The sequence below is a fragment of the Salminus brasiliensis genome, chromosome 23 (assembly GCF_030463535.1).
Source record: "Salminus brasiliensis chromosome 23, fSalBra1.hap2, whole genome shotgun sequence".
NCBI lineage: Eukaryota > Metazoa > Chordata > Actinopteri > Characiformes > Bryconidae > Salminus > Salminus brasiliensis.
The window spans coordinates 8842759-8855032 of record NC_132900.1 but is presented as its reverse complement, the minus strand read 5'-3'; the positions used below and the strand labels follow the sequence as shown (position 1 = coordinate 8855032).

At 42.9% G+C, this 12274-nt stretch overlaps 1 protein-coding gene across 1 annotated transcript in view; it reads right to left on the bottom strand.

Annotated features, from left to right (window-relative positions):
• The window catches only part of LOC140546158 (CUGBP Elav-like family member 5), a 195165-nt gene that overhangs the window by 168861 nt on the left and 14030 nt on the right, over window positions 1–12274 (bottom strand). The window contains exon 2 of the mRNA XM_072669342.1: window positions 6631–6713. Within this exon, the coding sequence (XP_072525443.1) occupies window positions 6631–6713 (83 nt within the window). The remainder of the gene's footprint in view (window positions 1–6630; window positions 6714–12274) is intronic.

The following is a 12274-nucleotide window of genomic DNA, read 5'->3' as shown; positions in this document are numbered from 1 at the left end:
GCCACAGCTTTTGCATGGCCAGGAGTCTCTATGGGTAGAATAGCTATGAAAAGGATGGCCCATGCCTCTTCCCAACACTCAGGCCAATGCTAATCAGTGTGGTCGTCTGTTAGCTGATGTAAAATTAATGGAAGTTAGTGTTCATCTCCAAGTGAGTTCAGCTTTCTAATGATGTTGCATTAGAGGTAGTTCAAAAAGATGTGGTTGGCTGGCTGCATGTGCACTGGAGGAAGTCCTAGCAGCTGGGTAGGAATGTCGGATATGACGAATTAGATATGACTAAAAATGTAATTAAAATGTTTATTTCTCTATTGCTCAAATAAATGTGGAATTAATTGTGCAATACTTTTCATATATATATATATATATATACACACACGTAGTTGATGGTGCTACACGCATGTAGGCCAGCCACTCTCGCCTGAATCGTAGCATAAAAACGTCCAACCTCAATGTTATACCTGTATCAATGGCAGTGGCCTGGCAAATGATTGAAACCCATATCCTGTCTTTATAGACTCAAAGCAGGCCAGCCTGAGCCTCCCCCTTCAGCAGAACATCAGGCTGGTGTAGGACGCCTCTGGCCCTCCACCCAAAATAGGCTAACGAGCCTAAAAATATGCCTCCGTTACGCTCTTTTTTTAGAGTGACCCACCCCAAATACACACACACATGCACAGAAAAAAAAGTAGCACATATCCTTTTTGGGTGCAGAATGACAACCGACCCGTTCTAAAACTGGGCTTCGTTCAGACCAGCCATAAAGGAAACTGGTGAGATTTTGGCTTTCGCTGCCATCTGGAAGAACCGACAAAAATCACTATTACAGGACACACAGTGGACCCATTCCATGCTCCGCCCACAAACCTAGCTACTATTGCTAGGTCAGGCAAGATTTGCAGAATGTGGGTAAAAAAGAAATCCCATTCAGACTAATGAGAAGTCAGGTCTTGTCTTACGAGTACGCTGTTCATTTCAATTTGTGACCATTTTTGCTTGTGTGTTGGGATGGACTGCATATGGTTTCTTTGTTACCATGGAAAGGTTGCTACAATAGCAGTCTATCTCAGTAGAATAGGATTTTACTGGAAATTCAACAATAGGTAGTGGCCATAAACAGGGGCGTCCAGACGTTGGGCATCTCTGTTGAAAATACATGATTTGCTGGTTTGAAAGAAGTAAAAACTTCAATAAGCCACTTCCAGCCAATTTTCTACATTCACTACATGTCCAAAAGTTTGTAGACACCTGCTCCTTCAAACTTGCTTTTGAAATCAAGGGTAATAATGTAGTATTTGTAGTAATATATGTAGTATACGTAATATATGTAGTATATTATGCTGTAGTAACAGCATCTCTACTCTTCTGCAAAGGCCTTACACAACATTGTGAAGCACTGCAGTAAGGATCTGATGGCTTTCATACCAGAAGCGTTGGCTGGAGCTCCGGCACTGAATCAAACAGATTGTAAAAATAATAATAATAAATATATATATAAATTTGCCTTGCTTTCTCACGTTGAGTAAGATAGCCCTCCCTCTCCCCCCATCACTTAGCAAGATGCTAGCCAGCGTGAGCATATGTTAGCTAACATAGCAGAATTGGCGGTTAGCCTTCTCCTCCGAGCGTGTTCAGCAGTGCAGTGACGGTGTGTTAGCAGCAGCTTGAAAAGACGATCTTCTCAGTGCTGATGGCATCATGTGACAGGGTGAGTCCTAGCTAGTGGGTGTGTGCTACAATTTCTCATTAGATTGAATGGGATATTTACTAGCGTCCTGTAAAGAGTTCATTGTGATGACAGCTCCTATGAAAGAACGTATTTGTGGGCGGAGCCTGGGCAGGCCAATTCACAGCAGGCCGTAAGTATAAAGTGCCTCTCAGGCTATCCGGAGGTAAAAATAAATTAATTAATTAATAAAGAAAAACCCAAAGCAAATTCGGCGCAAGCCACATTTATGCGGGGTCCGAGGGCATGCGTGTAGGTCAGAAAAGGTCGCATGTGCGCGCACTGCTGAGTGCATTTGCATGCCTATGGGTTTTGTGTGCCCTTGCGTATGACCACAAGATTAATGGTCAAAACCTTTTCCATAAATCTACCTCGTCCCTTTATAGAGCGATTCATGCTCGCTTGCCCCTCGCTCATGCTTTCTCTCTTTCATCTCTATCTCTCACTCTCTCTTTCCTTTCTCTCTCAGCGGCAGCTGGTGTGGTGGCAAGAATAGACCCTCCGGGAGTGCATGAACACACACCCTCATGCCTGCTCGTGACAGCACACCATGTGTACATGTCCTCACACAGCAGCCCAACACAGCGCCCCCCACAACACTCCTGCTGTGGCCCCTCCTGAGTCCCTAACATACAGCCTGTCTAATTTTTGCACACATCTCTTAATCATTTTCACATACAGGAGGAGTTAGGATTGTGGAAAGATGTGGCCTTGAATAGTAAAGAATGTAGTAGATCAGCTTAGATATGCTTAGTCTGTCTCTTTGGATTGACACTGGAGCTACAGCTACAGTGATGACATGAAGCAATGGTCATCCAAAATCTGTGCCGCTTACTAACTAGCAATTTTGCAGAGCTAGCACAAATAGTATTTTACAGTCTAACTTAAAAGTCCTTAAATACTTCTTCTCTAAATGTGCTGGGATGATGTATCACTAGGGCTGGTCGATATGGTAAAAATACTATATCACAATATTTAGGTTTTTCAAGATACACAATATTTATCATGATACATGTAATCACAGACTAAATACATCAGTAGCAGATTCTTAAAAACTACTATTCAGATACTATTCAGTTTCTTAGTCAACTTCCAAGAATTTATTTTCATCTAATTACACCAGTCTAATCACAATGTCTGTAATGAAACCTACAGCTGATCAGTGCTTTTTAAGTACTAACAGTATCCTCGATATGCTTAGAAAAGCATTTTGTGTATCACGATAACAAAATGTATCACGATACGATAAAATATTGCCCAGCTCTATGTATCCCACAGTGAGACGGTGTGTTTTACTGAAAGGCAAGTTGAGCTTCAAACTCCATATCATGAAATACCTAATAAATCTCCTTCAGTATCAATGACCTGATGAGTTATTGATCAATGAGTCAATATCTGAAATTATGTGAATATAAAATTTGTATAGATTTATGGCGGTTCATATATCATGGCAGTCTGTAAATACAATTAGCTTGCTTCTGTCTCTCAGCTCCATGGTGGCTAAACCAGTGATTGAGCATCTGCTGGGTATTTTGGCCTGAAATGTTGTTCAGCCAAACGACAGCTTATACCTCATCAGTTAGCATTGTTTATATATCCCATCAGTAAACCATCAAATATGGCTTGAACCGTTAAATAATTTATAAAGATGGTTTGCAATGGCATAAAGTAATAAATCGCTAATTAGCAATTCAGCAGAGCTGACAGGAATAGCATTTTACCATCCCACTTCAATACGTGGATGTTTCTGAACTAGTATTCGAATACTTATCCTTAAAAACGGACAAGAAGACAGGTGTGTCTTCACAGTCAGTGTAGATGTTTCACTAAATGGAAAGCCATGGCTAACTTTGCTTCAAGTTACTGATCAATGACTCAAGACTCAATGACTCTATACTAAATTTGTATGGATTTATGGTGGTTCATATATCATCAGACTCAGTTAAATTAATTAGCTAGCCTGCTACCACTGTTTGTTTCTGTCTCTCAGCTCCACAGTGGCTAAACCAGTGGCTAAGCATAACAAACTAGAGCATCGAATACTAACTAGAGAAACGAATACTAACAAAGCCAACAAAGCTAACAAGGAGAACCCAAGTATTCAGATAACTGGTGTCAGTCCTTTTTAAGTTAACAGCAGCTGCGTTCCATTTGCCTTGGTCGGATGTCGGATGTCGGAGCTAGGAATGAAGTCACACCCGAGTTAACGTTCCGATGATTGTACACTATTTCAAAACATTCCCAAAAACAGTTAGTTAAAGAGTTTGGAGATTACCGCAACTGGTTAACCAATCCCTTGCTGGTGTTTTATGGCGAATCTGACCAAAATATGTCCCTTCTAATGCCCCTGGTTAATGTTGTTAGCATAGTCCCAGCTTAGCATTGTTAGTGATACCAGTTGATAACAGCCCATTTTACAGTATTTTGCACATCCAAACAGCACAGAAACACGTCCACAGAGAGACATTGGACAGTCCTGTGTGTACGGCTGAGTTACTGAGACACAAATAGGTAGAGGTGCTAATAAACTGTAAAATACTATTGCTTTATTGATGCTTTATGATGTTCAGTGCAGCCATCTTGGATTTTAAGTCTGGGTTAGGGAGGCTCCCCCGACTTTCCGAGTTGGAAATCCGACTCGTGGGAGCGTTCCAGTTGAAATTTCCTTCTTGAGAGTTTTCTTAGAATTTCCTACTTGACTTTTTGACACCCGAGTTCAAATGGAAGTTCATTTGCAATGTAGCAATTAATTAATGCCTTAATTTTCACACACTAGTCCTAAACTAGTCCTGTTATAGAACCTGACCTTCTCTTGTCTATACCTTTTCCTTAAAAAGCTTTTTGGTACATTTACTTTCATTTGAAACAGCAAATCCATCATCTTGGTTGTTGTCATGCCACCAACATTTAGCGTCCTAAAGCTACCCTCATATAAACAAATAAAGCATGTCTGGCCTTAAGAGAGACCAGTCTGCATCACTGTCACGTAAACTGTGAACTTAACACTGTTAATTCATAAAGAAGAGACATTCTCCTACGATTTATCGAGTAATCCAACTCAGTCAAGGAATCGTAATTTTCATTTGGGTCAGTAAAGGTTCTATCTGTCTACAAGACCATATCAAACTTCTCCACATCAGCCTGGCACTGATCGCCAGCCCCCTCCAAGCCAAAAGCAAAGGGCAGGGACGCATCATAACTCCATTAGCGGGGAAGACGAGGCGATATCTATCACAGCTTCCCCCCTGGCGGACGGCGTGCCAGCCATTACTTTAAAGAAACGGAAAACAAACACGCAAACAAATAAGTGACTAATGTGTTGGATGTCGTCTGTGATGGCTCCGGTCATTAGGGGGATGCTCAGAGGAGGCTGATTCGATTGGGCCATCATTTCTCTGAGTCCTCCTCACTCTCAGGCACAGGCCAGAGCCTTAATGGAGGAACGAGGGCGTCCCAGGACACAGAGTGGTTCGGAGCCGGGGAGCAATTCAGAATTTTCACTGAGGACAATACACAGTGACAGGCTTTGCAATGACATTCACCTAAAGCAATGGAGCACAAGTAATCAAACGCAGGCTTTTTGGGGCACACACAATTTGCTTGTGATGAATGCAATCTTGTCAAAAATTTATTTATTTAACTTTATTAAATATCCTTATCCTAACAGTGATACTAACAGTGTATAGGCCCCTACTGCTAAACGTGATGCTAACAATATATAATCTCATAATTCCAACAGTGATGCTAACAATATATGGGCTCATGATGCTAACAAGCATAATAACAATGTATGGTCACATAATGGTAACAGTCATGCTAGCAATGTATAGGCTCATAATCTGACAGGGATGCTAATGGTGTATAAGCTCATAATCCTAACAGTGATGTTAATGGTGTATAGGATGCTAATAGTGCTGAGAGGGTGAAGGCTAGCCATGGCTAATCCCGCCCACTATCTAAGACTTCCCCCTTCACAAGATGCTAACAGTGCTGTAAGGGTGAAAGCTAGTCATTGCTAATCCCACCCACTAGCTAGGACTCCCCCATCACACAGTGCTCCCCTTATACATGTAGGCAATGGTGGGGCAGTGGTTAGAGCACTGGGTTATTGATGGCAGGGTTTAATACCCAGGGTCGCAAAGCTGCCACTGCTGTTAAAAAAAGTAACTGTCCAGGGAAGAAAGCTTTCTACTGGATTTTGGAGGAGCATTGCATCCAGGGACAAGAGCGTTAGTGAGGTCAGGATGTTGGATGATCCCCCTTCACCTCATCCCCAATTCCTCACCTCATGCCAAATGTATTGTATGGAGCACCAGCCATTATTCTAGAGAACACAGTTCTTCCACTGCTCCACAGCTCAACACTGGAAGGCTTTATACCCCTCAAGTACTCAGTACTTCACCACAGGGCTTAGACAAGCTATGTGTGGGTGTGTGCATTTGCACATCTGTGTCAGCAATGGGTGCAACTTACAGTAGCTGAGTGCATTCATTAGAAGGGGTGTCCACAAACATTTGGACATATAATGTATCATGCAGACTGCACTTTTTTGAGTTCGGGGACGAGTGTTTGACTTACACTCGCTGTACTAAATCATTTAAGCACACCGACCTCAAAACTGGATGTGTACTTACTGTGTGTGTGTGTGTGTGTTTGTGTGTGTGTATGCTTCCTAAGTGGAGATGTTTAGCAATGAGCAGCTTTAAATAATCAGGATTTTGTGTGTGAGTGCGTATATGTGTGTGTTTATGTGTGTGTGTGTGTGTGTGTGTGATAGAAAGAGGCCTAAGTGGGAGTGGTTCTTATTCCCTGACTGCACGTCTGTGTGAGTCACCAGAAAGAGCGAGAGAGTAAGTGAGCGAGAGACCGAGAGAGAGAGAGAAAGAGAGAGAGAGAATACGTACCCCTGGCAGAGTTTTCTGTTCGTGTAGTGCATTCTGGGCTTTGATGGCTGACTCACGGGCGCAGTAGGTGAGGAACGCACAGCCTGGAGAACAGAGAGAGGATTAAAGCATCACTGCATACGCCCACACACTGCTGCCCACGCGCTCATACACACACACACACACACACACACACACAGGCTCTGTCACTCATACATACAAACAAATCTGCACACATGGTCTCGCTCTCTCACACAGTTCACTTCCTCGCTAACACACATTTCTTATCGAGGGCTGTTTAGGAAGTGCCACTGCAGTGCTGTTGCAGTGCTAATCACAACGCTAGCATTTACAACATGCTGTGAAATATGTATATTATATATGATATATTATAACCAGTCACAAATGTTTTTAATTGTGCTCTGAGCATCTTGTGCAATCTCAGATGTTCCAGGTGTTTCAGTGAGTGTTTTGATGAATCAGGGCCAGGCGGATCTTTAATAATAGCACCACACTGATTCACCAGTGGATCCGAATGCATTATAAGCAGTATAACAATCACAGTATGTAGCAATATTCAGTGACATGCAGACGTCTGGGCATCCCCGAATAGAATACACGATATGGACAAAAGTATTGGGACACCTGCTCTGAAATCAAGTGCAATAAAAAAGAGTTTTATCCTGCTTGTGTTGGAGCCACTGTCTCTACTGCTGATGTCCAGGGAAGAAGACAAGAGCATTAGTAAGGTCAGGACATTGGATGATCACCACCCGCCTCATTTCAACTCCCCACCTCATCACAAAAGTACCGGATGGAGCACCATCCAACAGCAACAGCCCCTTTTGGCAAGTATTGCAGTTTGTAAATGGTTCTTATAGCAGCTAAGAGTCTTTCAGTTCTTGTTTGGGGGATTTTCAGCCACTACCCACTCTTCCTTGCAAAAGGCTTCTGGTTCAGTGAGATGTTTAGGCCGCCTTGCATTGACTGCTCCTTTGAGGTTTATGCACAGAATTCTGTTCATGTTAAAGTTGGGGATTGTGAGAGTCATGGCAAAACCTTCAGCTTGCACCTCCTGAGTTAGTCCACTGTGGATTTTGAGGTGTAAACAGGATCACTATCCTGCTGCGGAAGCCACCCCTTTTTTATCTGGAGTTTTTTGGGATTTTACAGATGGTGTGATGTTTGCTTCCAGTACCTGCTGATATTTGACTCAATCCATTCGTGCCTCTACCAAAAAAATGTTCCCTTAGCCACTGGCTGCAACACAGGGGTGAATCACTGGCCCTGTGCTTAAAAGTTGAAGAGGTGTTCTATTCAGGAAATTCTGCACCTTTGTTTCCAGACGTACATTTGCTCACTGGTGCCAACCCGGTACATTTTTTAACTTTAGCAGCCCACATGATTCGTTTTCAAAATGCATTTAACTTGTCTAGACGTTCATTTGAGGCTGAATTTTGTGGTGAAGATGCAGAAAAGTCCTTTCGTTGTATTTGTGCAGGTGTCGCTGCACAGTAGAACAGTGCACCACCACTCTAAAGTCTAAAGTTTTCTTTCTGTCTCATTCTCATGTACTGAGATGCCCAGTTCCAAATGTTTCATCCTGGTACCGCCAGACCTGGCTTTCCAATACCCTGCTGCCCGCTGGCCTGCTCTGGGGCCTTGCATTGATTCATCCTTATGCTCATTCATCTGTTGTTGTTTTATTGTTGATTTCATTTCTGTTTTGCTTATTATTATTATTGACCAGAGGAGGATGGGTTCGCCTTTTGAGTCTTGGTTCCTCTTAAGGTATCTTCCTCTCGAGCCGATTCCCTTGCTACAAAAAGCTCAGATCTGGATCTCTCTAAAGCTGCTTTGTGACGACATTCATTATATATACATTTATTTGGATTGGAAATTTGAATTGAATCAGTCTTATGTAGTTTAAACAGGGGTTATGAATGTCCTTACAGAAATCCTACAAGCATTTATCTTGGAAAGTTTCTAACTCTCATGTCTTAGGGCACTTTCACACTAGCGTTCCAGACCCAGGAACTTGCTCTAAGAGCCTGGGAGCTGGGACCAGAGAACACACAGTCCGATCAGGGGTGCCCAAACACTTGCACGCTATCTGTAGCTGCAATTTGCTAGTCTTGCTGCCCTGTCCCTATCCCCAGATATCCCCAGTGATCTACAGAGAACACTTCTGCACACTTTATTGCACAATTACCAGACAGAAACAAAGGACAAAGAGATTGAACGGGGTGCCTTAATCTTGCCTTTGTCTCATACATAATGGAGGGTGCTGTATATACACACATACATCAGCAACAATAAAGACATGTGCATGTGCAGCTCTCACACTATTTATTTATTAAGACATGAATGGACAAACCACAACAAAGAAGACACGACGTCTTCTCTTCCTGTTCCATCTTAATTAGCCTGAAGCGAAGCCATGTTGAAGAGACTGTCTTAGCAAGAGGAAGAGCGAGTGAGCGAGCGAGTGAGCGTGCGCTTGCGAGAGAGAGAGAGAGAATCAGAGAGAGAGAGTGAGAGAGTGGAGCTGTGCAGTGACTGAGGCGTAGTGTAATAGCAGGGAAGCAGCTTTGATGTTTGACTTTAATGTCACCAGCTCAGATCAAAGTGTTCCACGACGGCACAGAGCCGGCGAGAAAAACCCAGTAACTCCACACACACAACACACACATATTTAAAGAAGGAGAGAAAATGGGAGAAATTTGTGTAGGTGGTGTGTGAGTATGTCGTGACGCAAAATAACACCCCCTTCACTCAAAAAATAGGCCGCTGTATGAAAATTTAATTAAGCCACACATTCCCATTCAATCAAAGAGAGTAGAGTCAGCATGTGTGGACTTTGTTAGCTCAACATAAAAAAAGAAAACGCAACTGCGATGAATGTCTAAATAAGTTCAGCTTAGTCAAACAACCTCCATGTGCTCATTTTGTTCTGGAGTGTGTCCATGCCTGTCCAAGGTTTCTCACCATTACTTTTCTATTGAGTCAGAAAAAGACATCAGCCAAGGCTTTGGTAGCATAAACCAGTTATTTGCTAACGGCTCATGCCACAGGTGATGCTAAAGTACAGCCTCTACCGCCAGAAAGAGACCAAACAAGCTTGGTCTGTTCTGATCTTGTGGTCTGTTCTTGGGCTGACCCTGCTCGGATGACCTGACCTGGCCATGTTGGGGCTCATTTTGCTTCTAAATGATTTAGTGGACAGTGGAACAGCTGATTTGAACTGTTCTGAGATCTTCCTAAACCCCTTCCCAGACTCATCTGCATCTACAACCATCTTTCTGAAGGCCTCAGAGAGCTCTTTGGATCTTACCGTGGTGATCTACACCACTTGCTTCATCAGTCGAGAGGAAACCCAACTATGGCTGTGCCTCAATTGCGTACTTCACAAATTATTGACGTGCTAACCCCTTTTATGCTAACAGGTAGTGATAAAGTGTTGCTATGCCAACATATGTCACCGCAAGTTCTCCAGCAACCATCACCGTTATCCACCATTGTTTGCTCATTTTTCCAGAGAAGCTTCTCTCTTCTGTTTTGCATTGCGTCGTGGGAAAGTAGTGTCCACTGTTTGAGCTTTACTATCTATACTACATAGTTGTACGTGCATAGGAAACATACAATAGGCTGGTCAGGAGCTGCTTAACCAGCTAGTTTACGCAGTGGGTCTTGATCTTGCTGGATTTTTCAGCAGGGCTAGGCTGCGTTCTGGCCTAATCTTAATGTCTAAACAGTTTAATGTGCATGGGTCAACAAATATCAAGCATCCTCAGCAGTGAACAGTATTTAAACTTGTTGTGAGGTGTCGGAAAAAAACCCTCACGCCTAAAAAACTAGTGATTTCGTGTGCCAGGCCAGCAAAATGGCGAGCAGTGGAAAGTCTATAGCGTGAGTGTCTACGGTGTGTTCAGCTGCTTAGCCAAACTAGCAAAATAGAACATGCTTCTATAAACCATCTAAACTAGTAGCTTGTCCGTAAATGAACATGACATGCGTATTAGCTTCCACTTAGAGAACTGGCTTGTGGTTAAAAGTCTCCCATCTGAAGCAGAGCGGCGAGAGCAGCAGAAGAACGAAGGCTATTCCTGTCTGTAAGCATTAAAAGTAAACATATGGCTTTGTTCAGAGTGGCTGAGCCGCTAAAGAGCTGCTCTGCTCCGTCTGATGTTGGAAAATATCCCTTTACATTTAGATACCTAATTAAAGGTGAAATGGATTGCTTTCTTTTATTTATAGCTGGCAGTGACAGACTTTTCCGTGTGTTTGTTAGCCATTGTGCGTGATGAACACCACTGAATCATGATAGGAGCAGCTGCGGAGTTACTGTAGCTTAAAACACTCTGCACTTTTACATTCAACATTCAAATGTGAATTTGTTCACTGAATTACAGAATATTGGACGTTTTTTTATTTACACAGCCCCACTAAGAGGTACAGCGATCAGTCATAATATTAAAACCACTGATGTAAAAAAAGGTGCACATATTTGTCACTGTACAATGTACAGCGAAATGTGTCCTCCACATTTAACCCATCTGTGGTAGTGAACATACACACACACAAACACTAGTGAACTAGGGGCAGTGAGTACACACACACCCAAAGTGATGGGCAACCAACCCCAGCGCCCCGGGAGCAGAGAAGGGCTCAACAGTGGACCCCAGTAAACCCCCGGTCTCAGGTCTGTTTGTTTTTGCCTTCTTGTATGCCATGTTCTGGTTATGTTGATCACTGTATCCACGTTTGTGCCCTTTAGCTGCTGCGTTTTTTGCTTCACTTGCCCCCTTTTGTTTGTCTTGTTTTGTTTAATATATTACTTGCATTCGAGTCCATCTCTGCGAGTGTTCATCGCTCTGTGTCTGGCCTAACCCGCCATGACAGTTACAATGGAAACCAGCAAGAGGTGGGGTCTACATATTAAGCAGCAACTGAACAGTCAGTTCAGTCAGGACAACGTCTAATGCTGCTGTCAATTTGCTGCAGAATACTGACGACAGCTGTCATGTTGTTAAGTATGTAAAACCCTGCTAAACGTCACATGCCAACGTTATATTGACGTAAAATACCAACGTCTACTAGATGATTTGTTTTTATGATGTTAAAAAAAAACAAAATTCAACGGCAATCTAATGTTGGAGCTTATTGTCAACCCAATTTTGTTGGGTGACCTTAAATTCACAACCAAAATTCAACATCTATCTAATGTTGGAGTTGGATTTCAAGCCAATGCTGGGTTTTTCCATGAACACAATTTTAATTTTCGAACTAAAAATTCTGTCTGTACAACGTCTTTCTGACATCAGATTGACATCCGGTGCCCGCTGGGAACTGTGATTACTAGATGTTCAGACTGGGTCAGAACATCTCCAAAAAGAGAGGCAGGTCCTGTGAGGTGCCCCGGGATGCAGTGGTCAGTAGCTACCAAAAGTGCTCAACACCTCCGGATAACCGCTGACCCAGATACAGGCTCAAGGGCACCCAAGGCCCAATGATGCGCATGGGTGGTTTTAGTGTTATGGCTGATCAGTGTACAAAGAAAGGCTAAATTGGTGGCTACTATTGCTACATTAGCTAGGTCCTCCCAAACATCTCAACAGCAATGTATGCCTCTCTGCTATCCCCTATATGGGACACTAAAACAGTC